Here is a 14,255-nt window from a genome sequence, read left to right as displayed (position 1 = left end):
AACATAAAACCAACAAAGGATTACATAAGCAAACAAAGAAATCAATAAGAAAATCAATTGGAAAAATACAAACAACCAAGTAGAAAAATAGGAAAAAAAAAAAAAGCAGGCAAATCCTAGAAGAAATCATGTGAATCACAAAAAATCACATACAAAAAATTCTTTACACAGGATCAGGGAGGAAAGAATGGCACAAATTTAAAGGTGTGATACCACCTAAATCCATATGGGATACAGCAGAGGCTAGAACCCTGAGGTGGGAGAGTGTAGTGTTGTAAATAAAATAGAGGGATTAAACGAGATAAAGGCTATTACATGCCTGGAACACAGCAAGTGCTCTGTTAATGCGCTTTCTCTTCCCTCTTTTGTCCCCCTGGCACATGGCTCTTAATCAGCAGAGCCACAGCTTTCCCAGCACTCTGACAAACGTCCATGAGCCCCCAAAGACTGGGAAGTAATGATGATGCAGCTGCGGCACCAGAGAAGAAACAAGTGATTTCAGTCAAAGGGCCTGGACTCACGAGCCGGCAACTTTGGACAGATTCGTGAACTCTCAGCCTCAGTTTCCACTTCTGTAAAGGGAGATAACTACAGTGACCTTAAGGTTATCTTGAAGATGCCAATGAGCTAGTGAAAATGCAATTTAATCTGTACAGAACTAAACAAATGTAAGTCAGTGCTAGTATTCTGTTCCTAGTGGGGACATGCCAAGTCTCTTTATTGCAACCAGTGGTTCATATATGGAAATATTGTGCTAATTTCCAACTCCTACTTATATATATGACTTGTTAACTCTGGAGGATGCAGCCATCAGCATAAGCAACCAACAGAAGAACATGCTGGATCCTCTCCTTTTCCTGACAGTGTGTAGTCTTCATGGGGGTGGACAGGCTAGATTTAAAACGATGGGCGGATTGATTATTTTTCTGCGTCTATTTCCAGGGTTGTAATGTATATTCTCTTTCTCCCACATCCCGCCTTCTATTTTCTTCTCCCTACACAGCTCTTTTAATACAAATTAATTAAAAGCAGGCATCTTAAGAGGTGGCTTAAGAAGACTCCTGCATCATCATAGGGAGTTAAAATTCTGAGCAAAAAGCCTTCTGCAGGAGAAGCATAGGACAGGCAGCCCCAAGACTGGACTGGATAGATGTTGCCGAGCCACCAACTCTGAGGGACTTGAGGCAAAGCCAGGTGACCTCACTGGTGCTCCATGTTCTCACCATAAGTTCTATAGGACACTCAAATATTCTCAAGACACCAGTTTACTATACACATGCACACACACATATTTTACATTTCATTCAAAGGGTAAAACATAGACTCCCTTTGTTCTATAAACCTACAAACATGTCTGAGCATTTTTTACATAAATATTTCACATAAATATTTTACACGAATACTTCGACTTATAATTCCATATTTTAACAATGGCATCTTTTCCAATGTGTACATTATGGAAGTGTGGTTGGGGTGTAGAGCCTAGGAGCTCAGGGACTGCACAGGCCTGTTCTTTATGAATGCATTGCATTCATCTCCCACAGCCATTTGTAGCTTCAGCTGTTTCTGAAAGCAGCCACTTTCCCTTTTGATGTCTGAGGTTCATTATTTTCATTTTTGACTTAACCAACAGGTGTTCTCTCTTGAACTCTTTCCTACATGAGCTGTCTTCCCTCAGGGTTCCCATGGACAGGAGAGATTTTCCCTACAGTGTTACTGAGAGGCACAGAGAAATCAGTTCCTCCTGGTTCACTGGTTCCACTCGCAGCACTGCAGTCTCTTGTGACCACGCTGAAGTCTCAATGTTTCCCCCTTCTGAGAACATGCAGGGACAGAAGGGTGAACCACAAGGGCCAGACCTAATGCTCCAGGAAAACAATGAAAGAACAATTTTCCATCCTTTCATTTAGGGCTTAAGTAAGCCAGGCCTATAACACCAAATTGTGAGAGTGCACAAGATGTTTTTGAACCTTGGTGCAGAATCCAGAAAGAAGCGTAGCCTCTGGGGACAGGGTCTTGGGCTAGCCATGTGAAGCCTGGCTTTATGTCAGACCTCTCAAATGTGCTGTACAAACCTACCTGCAGGTGTACTCTAGGCAGAAGGGGTGGACTGATGGCACCAACAAACACATCTGTACACACAACAGTGCAGCAGACACTTGTGGATGGGGTATGAGACAAGATGAAGATGCCCTCAATTAAATCTGAGGACAAAAGAAGACTGCCCAGAGAGTGGCACTAGCATGGCAACAAAATATTTCAAAATATTAATGGGTTTTACACACACGCATAAAATCACATTTTTCTGACCTTATAACACAGTTCAGTCATTTAGGTATTGACTTTTTAATGCTTGTGGATACTCAAAAAATTGAAAGAGGCGAAGTTAGACTTCTTGTCCCCAAGACCGGAAATATGTCCCTTGGTTGAGAGTTGGGTGGTGTTGAATGCAGTTGGGGTGGAAGGAGAGGAGAGCTAATGGGAAAACAAAGAATAAGCAAATGTTCTACATTCCTGAGAAAAGGGGCCCTACTCCCTAGCCATCTCTGCAGCAAAGCCCTGGGGGAGAAAGAGAGAATGCTCAGACATGTTTGTAGGTTTACAGAACAAAGGGAATCTATGTTTTACCCATTGAATGAAATACAGGAAAGCAAAATACCTAGAGCAGAAATGGCTGTGTGATATGTCAGACAAGGTCATAGAGTTTTCCATGGCCCTGCACTGCCCATGGCTCATGTGGCATGACTGTAGGTGAAACCCAGAATGGACTCTCAAGGTGCCCTGGGCTCCCTTCCTCAATGGCTGAAGAAGGCTTCTCTTGACCTAATGGAGTTTAAAGAGACTTGGGGATATAGTGAACTGGACCCCAAAAGCCTTTCAAACAGGAACTAGGGGGCACCCATCAGGACCTTGTGGACTGACAGTGGAGGATCAATGGGACAAAATGTGTCATGGAAATACCTTCAGGACAGACAGCATTGGGGAACAGATACCAGCTCCTTACAGTCTTGGCCTCCAGATTAGACATGGCCCTGGAAAAAGGTGATGGGGGACCTGGAATTACTGGACAGCAATTCCGTTCCCCCACTTAGTGGAATGGGAGCACAACATGTAAATTAAAGGAATTAGAGAAAAACATTTAAAGTTGCATTTGTTATACACCCGAACATTTATCCTGAGACTGATGCCCACTACACTTGTAAAATCAACCCATAATAGATGTGTTTAGTTTGGGACTAACACACTCTACGAGGTGGCTTTGATTGATTCATTCATTCATTCACTAATTCTCTCCCTCCCTTCCTTCCTCCCTGACTCACCAAAGAGCCAGCCATTCTGCTGAGTATTAGCAATGTTTTTCTTTAAAAAACTCCAAACATCTGTTGTTTCCTGACTTTTTGATGACTGCCTTTCTAACTGGTGTGAGATGGTATCTCATTGTGGTTTTGATTTGCATTTCTCTGATGGCCAGTGATGGTGAGCATTTTTTCATGTGTTTTTTGGCTGCATAAATGTCTTCTTTTGAGAAGTGTCTGTTCATGTCCTTCACCCACTTTTTGATGGGGTTGTTTGTTTTTTTCTTGTAAATTTGTTTGAGTTCATTGTAGATTCTGGATATTAGCCCTTTGTCAGATGAGTAGGTTGTGAAAATTTTCTCCCATTTTGTAGGTTGCCTGTTCACTCTGATGGTAGTTTCTTTTGCTGTGCAGAAGCTCTTTAGTTTAATGAGATCCCATTTGTCAATTTTGGCTTTTGTTGCCATTGCTTTTGGTGTTTTAGACATGAAGTCCTTGCCCATGCCTATGTCCTGAATGGTAATGCCTAGGTTTTCTTCTAGGGTTTTTATGGTTTTAGGTCTAACGTTTAAGTCTTTAATCCATCTGGAATTAATTTTTGTATAAGGTGTAAGGAAGGGATCCAGTTTCAGCTCTCTACATATGGCTAGCCAGTTTTCCCAGCACCATTTATTAAATAGGGAATCCTTTCCCCATTGCTTGTTTTTCTCAGGTTTGTCAAAGATCAGATAGTTGTAGATATGCGGCGTTATTTCTGAGGGCTATGTTCTGTTCCATTGATCTATATCTCTGTTTTGGTACCATTACCATGCTGTTTTGGTTACTGTAGCCTTGTAGTCTAGTTTGAAGTCAGGTAGCGTGATGCCTCCAGCTTTGTTCTTTTGGCTTAGGATTGACTTGGCAATGCAGGCTCTTTTTTGGTTCCATCTGAACTTTAAAGTAGTTTTTTCCAATTCTGTGAAGAAAGTCATCGGTAGCTTGATGGGGACGGCATCGAATCTGTAAATTACCTTGGGCAGTATGGCCATTTCCACGGTATTGATTCTTCCTACCCATGAGCATGGAATGTTCTTCCATTTGTTTGTATCCTCTTTTATTTCCTTGAGCAGTGGTTTGTAGTTCTCCTTGAAGAGGTCCTTCACTTCCCTTGTAAGTTGGATTCCTAGGTATTTTATTCTGTTTGAAGCAATTGTGAATGGGAGTTCACTCATGACTTGGCTCTCTGTTTGTCTGTTATTGGTGTATAAGAATGCTTGTGATTTTTGTACATTGATTTTGTATCCTGAGACTTTGCTGAAGGTGCTGGAGAGGATGTGGAGAAATAGGAACACTTTTACACTGTTGGTGGGACTGTAAACTAGTTCAACCATTGTGGAAGTCAGTGTGGCGATTCCTCAGGGATCTTGAACTAGAAATACCATTTGACCCAGCCATCCCACTACTCGGTATATACCCAAAGAACTATAAATCATGCTGCTATAAAGACACATGCACACATATGTTTATTGCGGCACTATTCACAATAGCAAAGACTTGGAACCAACCCTAATGTCCAACAATGATAGACTGGATTAAGAAAATGTGGCACGTATACACCATGGAATACTATGCAGCCATAAAAAAGGATGAGTTCATGTCCTTTGTAGGGACATGGATGAAATTGGAAATCATCATTCTCAGTAAACTATCGCAAGGACAAAAAAGCAAATACCGCATGTTCTCACTCATAGGTGGGAATTGAACAATGAGAACACATGGACACAGGAAGGGGAATATCACACTCTGGGGACTGTTGTGGGGTGGGGGTAGGGGTGAGGGATAGCATTAGGAGATATACCTAATGCTAAATGATGAGTTAATGGGTGCAGCACACCAGCATGGCACATGTATACATATGTAACTAACCTGCACATTGTGCACATGTACCCTAAAACTTAAAGTATAATAATAATAAAATAAAATATCTATGGATAACGTAAAAAAAAAAAAAAAAAAAAAAGAAACCTCCAAACACCTATTTCCTGCCCTCAAGATTTAGAAGTTTGGCTAAGACACGGAGAATCATAGAGAGGCAGAAACAGAAACACTGACAACTAAATCTAATACAACATGGTAAGGTCTATAACCAACATGCATACTACATTGTCTAAGAGCACAGAAGAAGGCTTGTTAACCTGAGACTGGGAAATCTTTGAAAACTGACAACTCCAATCTAGCCAACCAGTACCCTTAGAAAGACTAACTTACGATTGGAAAGCTGTAATCGACTCAATTGTATTGAAAATTTGGGGGGATGTGTTGTGGCAGAAGCATCATCTGCATACTGACTATCTGTAGGATCCACCTAATTTTCCAGCCCCCTAGCAGTTAGGAAGAGTCATGTGATTAGTTCTTGCCAAGAGTCTGTTAGAAGTGATACTCCAAAAGCTTACACGAGACCCTCCAGTTCAGCTCTTCTTTCCCCACCGTAGTTTCTGTGGAGACCTCAAGATGGTGCAGCTTTGAGCTGTCTGAGCCTCCATCAAGCTGTATCTTTGAGAAACTATGTGAAACACAAACCTCACTGAGCCATATTGAACATGTAAAATCAGCAAGAAATAAAGCCTTAATTGAATTAAGTCCTTGAACTTTTTGGGTTAGTTTGTTACTGCAGCAAAACTTAATGGCAACGGAGGATTAAAAAAGGGAGCTGGATTACAGAAATGCATTTCAACACTATGAAGGAGAAGGCGCTCTACCCCCAGGTGATCAGTATCTTAAGAACAAACTCCTGAAAGAGATGATGGAGTGGCAGGCCACAGAGTGATATCTGTACACGGAGACAGTACCTAGAGATGAGCTTAGATGCCAGGTTGGTAAGAGAAGCCTGGACTAGAGGCAGAAGACAGGTGGAAAGTAGGAAAGCCACACTTCTACTTTCTCTCTGTTCATCTGTCTGAGTAGTAGCCCAAAGCCACTCCCTACCGTATCCCCTCTCACCTCCCCATCCCCTCTCACAGCCCCATCCCCTCTCACACCCCCATCCCCTCTCACACCCCCATCCCCTCTCACACCCCCATCCCCTCTCACACCTCTGCCCCAAATGGTCCCACGTGAGGCCCAGACAGTAACACACCACCGTCAGGCGTCTTTCTGGGGGACAATCTAAAGGCAGCTGCCCTCCTCTCTGCAGGCCCCTGCGGTCTGCTCCAAGGGAATGAATAGCTTCAGACTTGGCATCTTAGAAAGGCTGACAGCTCCTGAGAGAGAAAGCAATTAAGTTCAACAAGGCCAGTTTAATTTTACTCCAGAAAAAAATTTATCTTCTCTCCCACAAATAGTAAACATAAGCTTTAAAATGTTTCCATTATTACTGCAATAGTTAATTTTAAAATTTTAATTTCTTTTGAAATAGGCAGTAATCACATATGGGCAACATCTAGGTGACCCCAGCGGCATGGAGCTGCTGCACGGATTGCTGAAGGTCCCTTTCTTTCCTGATACATAACTCATGATTTAGTGTGGAACAAAAAGGTTCACAGCATTACAATCTGTTAGAGATAAGGGGACACATGTTGGAAACAGGTCCATTAGAAAAATGATGATCCTTTCATTCCCTAAATGTCACTGACCTTCTCCCCCACCTTTTCCTAGATAAAAATAGAAATCTTCATTGTGACTGAACCATTCCCCGGGAAAGTCATCAAACAGAAGGGAACCAGTGATAAAATGAATGCTAACATCTTGAAATCTAGTAAAAGTATCTTTTTAGTAGCCACAGATAGCAGAAAAGTGTTTATAACTTTAAAATGTCCCATAGGCCCAGCAACTTTTTCTGCTGGGTAGGGTGAATATAAAGGCTTGTTGGAAAAGTAACAACAAACGAATAACAGTAACAACAACTACAACACCTAGATGGCTCCATTATCTGAGTATTTACAGAGTGCCTGGTAGTACTCGGTGCATTATCTTCCTCAGTCCTCACAGTGAGCCCTTGGGGGAGTTACTATCATTGCCTCCACATGGCAAATGAAACACTCTAAAAGCAGCCATTTAACTACAGTAGTTTCCAACTATAGAGTAAAGAATGTGTATTTAGGTTAGTTTGCTTTACAACCTATAGATCTGGTGTCAGTTTATGCCAATGACTGTGACTTGGACTAACATGGGATAGCCAGCCTCAAGGAGACCAAAAAAGGAAGGGACCTCTACTATGTCTACAAGATAGACAAGTTCACAGACAGCGCTGGACACCAACCCTGCCAGCTATGAATATTCCCGATCTAGGAATAAAGAAACAAGCTCAGGGAGGTTAGATCACTCTCTAAAGTCATGCAGCCCCTGAAGGTGGTGTCAAGGGGAGTCAAAGCATTTTTTTAGCAGCACCCTGTGAATTCAGTTTCCTTATTCAGGAGACAGGGATTGTGAGGAATGAATGAGAAGATGAACCGGAAACTGCTTTGTCAAGGGTCAAGGGCTGCACAAGTGTGAAGAGGATGGTGGTAAAATCCCAGGAGAATTAATCATCAAGAAGATAATTACCAATGGACTTATATTAGAGTTTATCCAGAAAAACTACCTCATCCAAGCCAACAGCAATGCCAGGACAGCATTGAAATTAAAAGGCTGGGCAGGAATATTTGATAAATAATAAGATTAGCAGTGTACAATAAAGGACAGATGGGCACTTGTTGATTCTTGTTTGGTCAAACACCATTTTATAGTGAAGTGGCTGAGACCATGGACTCCTGAGCCAGGCTGCCTGGGTTCAAATCCTGGTTCTGCCACCTACTAGCTATGTAACTGTGGGCGAGCTGCCTTACCTTTCTGTGCCTTTGCTCCCTCATGGCAGACGGGGACATTCCAAGTACCCATGGCATGGGGTTGCTGTGACATTCACAGGCAGCACTGGGAGCAGTGCCTGGCATAGAGGGCTGCCATCTAAGCACGAGCTGCTCCCACATCCATTTCCCATTCTTGACAGTTAACTTGCTTTCTGTCACCACAACCTCCTCTTCAGTGGCAGGTTGTCCCCAAGTCTTTGGTCTCTCACCTGCCTGTGGAGGACCAGGCTTGATGGGTGGGAAGCAGGCCCCACACCAGGCCAGTCTGAGTGCCTATATCCTTCTATCAAGTACGTCTTTAGCCTCATCTTCCCATCTTCCTCAAATCTGTGGAAGGTGAGGAAGATGACAGAAGATTACAGGCACTCAGTTCCAAAGATGGAATGCCTGTGGAAGGTGAGGAAGTTGGGCGGGTGGCTACAATCCAGCTCCCTTGGGAATTCACAGTTGTAATCTTAACTTGAAAATATTCAGTTGGGCTATATGAAATTGCTGTTTTGGTAGGTCAAAAATGGCTGAAAAGCAGGAATTTCATATTCTGCCACCTAATCCACATGGGCAAACAGATCAAAAGCTCAGAAAAGCAGCAAGAGAAAGGAACAAGCAGTCTAGCGAAAATCATAAAGGGTGAGTCCAGAGAAAGGTAAATAAAATAACCATGGATTACACAGCTGCATCAGAATCAAAGAAATGCATAAATCAAGTCCAGGATCTAATCATGTCCTTTAGCACAAACATTAGCTCAAGGGCTGGCAGGTTTGCAGATGTACACATCTGACTAAAAAGTGGGAAGAGGAGGGATTCTTCCAGGCCATAAAAGAGACATGGAAGAGGCTCTGTCCGCCCTCAAGAAGTGGCTCCTATCTGCACGAGTACACACTCCTCTTTCATCTGTTGCTTTTCCTCCCTGTCCTTTTGATCCACAAAAGAGAACCTCCACCCACCCCTCCTGCTCCTGACGTCAAGGCGTCTCCCACACAGTACCCCATTCTTGAGACTTTCCTCACTCCATCTGACGGCTACTTTCCTCCCACCTTCGAGCTTCACCTTTGTCCTCTCTCCCACAAGGGCAGCCCTGTTTAGGAGGAAATAGAGAACAGACAGGGGCTCAGCTGTCCACAGTGGGCAGCTGGGGTTCCAGGATGCTCCCTTTATACTTGCATTGGACAGGAGAGCTTAGGGCAGTGGGTTTTCAGAACTGTTTTCTGTTCAGTGCTAAGAGCAAGAGGTCATCCCAGCATCTTTCTCTTCCAGCACACCTTTGGTCTTCTTGCTACTAATTTTGCTGAGACTCATTTCCCAGAAGAAGGAGAAAGACTATAATATAAGAAACAGATCTCACAGCCTCCATGTGAAACAATGATTATTATTGCTAATATTTATTAAATGAGTACTAATGTGGTAGAACCTATGGTAAGTCCTTCATGTCTTCTATAACATTTAACTTCTCACAATGGCCCTATAAAATAGGTGCTGTGCCTAGCGTCAGTTTTCATGTGTGGGAACTGAGGCACAGAGGGGTTAAGTGATTTGTTTCGGGGAACACCACTGGTAAGTAACAGATATAGAAGTCCAACCAAGCAGTTGAACACCAGAGCCTCTGCTCTTAGCCTTACTCTAAATACCCCTGAAAATTGGCTTTGTGTTTCCATAACCTGATAGGACATTCATAAAAAGACCCCAGCAGCAGATTCTACCTCAGCAATGTGGAACAGAAAAAATAATGTATTTATACACAGAGAAATAAAAGAAAATAGCTTTTCCACGATGACAATGGGACAAAGACAGTGGTCAGTAATAATGATTTGGGGCTGAGAAAAATATCCCTTGCGTGCCCAAGTTAGCATGCTCTAATTGAAGGAAAGGCAGCTACTTGGCTGTGGGAATACTTCCTAAGGACAGAAGATAATCCTTTACATTAACCTGGTGTCCCACAGTAGGCTGAGATACCTATTGCTGTGGTCAGCAACACCATGGAGGCTTCACTGTGGGACTTCAGATTTGTTGGTGAAGAGAAAGCTATGGGGGTCCCACTCTCCCTCCCAGCTTGAGGTCTCTGAGATGCAACACGAGGAGCCTTGGAATGAATTTCTCCACAGCCAGAGCTCTAAATCTGGAAGAAGCTCAAGACTATGGCTGGAGCTCACAGAATGGTCATCCCTGGAGCAGCAGCCATCTCCCCTACATCCTACCTGCCTCCCCATCATACTTAGAAGGCAAACTTCCTTCCCCTTGGAGCCTGGAAGGGGAGCTGTGGCTGAGGAACCAGAGGAAAGCAAGGTGGCTTCATGACAGAGGTCAAGGGGACTATGTTAGATAGGGCTCTTGATGGCAAGTGACAGAAATCCAGCTTAAATTATCTTAAGGAAAAGAGGAAAAGGTATTGGCTCAAGTAACCAGGCTGAGGGAAGGGCAGGTGGCCACCAGGGTTCTGGGACAGTGCAACGAGGACTTGGAACCCACCAGGCCCTTTCTGTCTCTTGTCTCTTGTCTCTTCTCTCTAAGGCTCAGTTTAATTCTCCTGCAGATTGGAGGCTTCCTTGCAGTATAAAAACAAGGCTGCCAGCTGCTCTCATGAGCACCTCTTCCCAGCTTCATGGTTAAGAAGGAATGCTCTTCCTTCCATTCCAGTTAGTAAAGTCCTAGACAAGAAAGCCAAATGGCCCAGTCCTGTGGGCAAAAAGGTGAAGCACTATAAAAGACAGTCCCCATTAACATCAAGTGGGGGAAGAGGAAGAGTAGCTGCCCATGAAGGATTCTCAGAAGGAGGGCTGGGTGACTGGCAGGCAACAGCACAGATGTCCACCAGATAAGGATCTTCCAGTCCTGGGCCCCCAAGCCTCTGCAGTATGGTGGGAGCTGCCCCGGGTGAGCAGCAGGGGAAGAGAAAATGGGGATGAGACAGCAGGGCTGGAGTTGCTGAAATCCTGGCAAAATTCGATTTGTGGTCAGAATGAAACATGCCTTCATAACTCAGGTCTTCAATGCTTTGGGGAACTCATGTGGCTTGGGAGACTGAAGGCACACAAGAGAGGAGGGCAAGGGGATCAGAGACACCTCACAATTCCAGAAACCACCCTGGGCTTCAAATGCAAATGTTGCTGCCATGCAGAAGGAGTGGGGTTGTAAACATAAGGGTTGGAAAAAAAAAAAATGAACGCAGTCTGGTTGCAGTATTTCCACCTGAGCCCTGCAGAGCTGTTCTGCCAGACAGTCTACAAAGCACGCACCTGGGTCTGCAAGTGCCGGGTGTGTGCTTCTATTTAATGAATAACCCTGGCACACTGTATAAACATCAGATGAACATGAAAGCTGCAACATCTGGAGAATTGTCACCATCTGCCACTCTGAGGGGAGCATTTAAAGAATCAGCGGGATAGGAGCGGTATGTGGCCTGAGTTAAAAAAAAAAGTTGGCAGCTGCTGCCAGCTATCAGTTGCTGAGAATAGCAGTGGTTCTTCCTGACGTGGCAGTTTATGGACTTTCACAAATCCCGGGTGACCCCTCACAAAGGCGGAGGCCAACATACCAACCGGCTCCAATGGCCATCACTCACCAAGTGCGTTTACAAGGCTTTGTTCCTTCTCTTCTGTGGCCTCACAATGGCAGATGCACACCAGGTCCCACAGCCAGAGAAAAAGAGAGGGAGGTTACTCGTGGAGATGTCAGAAAAAGTACTCCCCTTGTGCCTGACTTCTTTGATTAAACCCTTGTTTGATTTTGTCCAGAGAGGCAAGACTTCAACATGCAGCTCTAAGTGCTGGGCCAGGCACCCCAGGTTTAGATGAAAAACTAATGCTGATAGAGGTATGTGTTTACATCAGACCAAGGTTATACTTACATTTTTCATTTGTTAATATAAATCTAAGTTAACCACCTCAAGCGGGACTCAGTAAGGGCTGCTCTTTATTAATGGGCTGGTCGTTGCTGTTTTTAAGAGAGTGCCATTAACCCTAACATACGGGCTCCTTGTGTAATTGAACAGTAAATGTGATTATGATCCCAACTGCCATCTCCAGGCACTCCTTGGAACACAAGTTCTTTGTACAGGAGAAATAAAGTCAGACACAAAGGAAAAAAGGTTCATTTTCTCTTATTGTATCAAAATTGTTCCTTTAGATTAAGCAGGGTTATTCTTACTCCCCAAGGTGAGAAGCAAAAACAAAGACACTTTAAGTCCAATTAGAAAATACACTCATGCGTAAACATTTGATCTCAGTCTTTATTACAAGGTTATGAACTTGTGCTTACATATTAAAATCTGACTGAGCTGTGAGGCCCTTTTGTTAATACTATAAGGCAGGCTCCACGTGTTTGTTTATTTCTGGGAAGGAAAGAATTAACTGGGCTCTTATCCCAGCTCTGTCTCAAATCAGGTACTTTCCTCACTTATTAATGGAGGAGGGGAGAGTGCCGGACAAGATGTTTTCTGAAGCTCCTTTCAGCAGTAACATTCCATAACATGGTGACATTTTTTATGTTGTCATGACTGACCTTTCATTACAGTTTCACCCCCACCCTCAACAAGTGACGTTCATCGGCTTACCGTCAGATCCAACATCCCCATGTCTACAGATCTCACAGCCACCCTGAGCACAAGGACAAAGGAACAGCTCTCGGAGGAGAACAGCTCTCTAACTTGGGAGTAGTTGAGTCCCACATCAGCCACCCATGGCCAGAAATACGGGAGGAAACGTGTGGCTAGAGCAGAGGACAGGTGTCTCTGTACAGCTCTCCTGTTCCCCAGAGATGCCTTGCCATTCCATCTCAAATGGCTCTTATACTTTTTGGAAAGCTCTACAGGTAAATACGGTTCAAGAATGGAGATAAATTACCATAAATGAGAACAATAAGCTGATAATCACTGATAATCACATTTAAACATTAACCTGAACTCATTATGTATTAGGCATTATGCAAAGCGCTTTATGTGTATTATCATGTGTAATCCTCCCAATAACTCTTGACAATTGGTATTATTACACCTACCTCACTGATTAAGAAACTAAGGCTTAGAGAGGAAAAGTAATTTGCAGTGTCTCATGGTTCAGAGGTGGTCACGTTGGCGTTTGAATCCAGACAGTATGACTCTTGAGTCCATATGTTTAATCACTATGCTATATGATGCCTCTTACAAGACAGGCAGACAGGCAAAGCTCTGGACCGGGTGTCAAGAGGCTTCGGTTCTAGTTTCAATCTGTAATGGCTGTGTGATGTTCAACAGGTCACTTTGCAAGTATTGGCTGCAGTTTCTTTCTGCCTGATAATAGGAGGTTGGGCTGGGTCAGTCCTCCTCAAAGCGGGGTGTATGGGCTGCTCTACCCAGAATCACCTGGGGTGCTTATCTGGGCTCCATTGCAGACGTACAAAATCAGAATCCCTGGGGATAAGGCCCAGCAATCTATCTGTTGAACAAGAACCCCAGGTGATTCTTAAGCATATTAAAGTCTGAGAACCCCGTGTACGTGATTCCTAAATCTCATCTGGGCTGTATTATTAAATGGCCCATGGTTTCCTTTTGTTAGAGACTCTTCAAGAATGCAAGCCACTCTCTTTCAATGGGGCCCGAAGTTAACCTCCAAATATCCAGAACATCTTCTTTAGATCAACTTTATATGACACAAGCTCTTGCTTCGCATACGACACAGGCACATTCCTCCTCCTCTAAAATGTTTAAACCACGCCAAATGAATTCCGCTCATTTAAGAGGAATGCAAAAACAAGATGACATGGCCTTAGCTAAAATAATTTTCTTAAAGTTGTTTTGCAAATAGATGTGAATAAACATATGGAACTAGTTACTGAGGAAAGGGTCACTGGATCACAGAACACTGACAGTACACGAGGGAGGGAGGCAGGGAGGAAGAGAGAGACTCCAAATTGAAACACACACACACTTGAATCACCTATACAGAAGAAAACAGGTAAAATTAGGCTGTAAGTGAACAATGTGAGAGAAAACAGGCTTCATTTTTACTGAGAATAAGTAAGTTTTGTCACCTTGTCCATGGTCTTAATTTTTTCTCTGAATTTATATTCCTATTTTCCCCTAAAAATGTCCCTCTAACCCCATTATCTTCATTCTTTCCCCCAACTTACCTTTTGGCCTATTTATGTTTGTCCCTTCCTGCTGAAA

The 14,255-nt window shown here is 43.5% G+C and overlaps 1 protein-coding gene across 5 annotated transcripts in view; it reads right to left on the bottom strand.

Annotated features, from left to right (window-relative positions):
• Positions 1-14,255, bottom strand: part of SCFD2 (sec1 family domain containing 2) — a 513,758-nt gene that overhangs the window by 74,263 nt on the left and 425,240 nt on the right. The window contains exon 6 of one of the 5 annotated variants that reach the window (XM_063663687.1): positions 11,676-11,708. The exons of the other annotated variants lie outside the window; for them this stretch is intronic. Coding sequence (XP_063519757.1) covers positions 11,676-11,708 — 33 coding nt within the window. The remainder of the gene's footprint in view (positions 1-11,675; positions 11,709-14,255) is intronic. 5 annotated transcript variants of the gene reach the window in all.

This window comes from Pongo pygmaeus, chromosome 3 (genome assembly GCF_028885625.2).
Source record: "Pongo pygmaeus isolate AG05252 chromosome 3, NHGRI_mPonPyg2-v2.0_pri, whole genome shotgun sequence".
NCBI lineage: Eukaryota > Metazoa > Chordata > Mammalia > Primates > Hominidae > Pongo > Pongo pygmaeus.
Note: the sequence above shows the minus strand (reverse complement) of the source record. Positions and strands in the feature narration are given on the sequence as shown.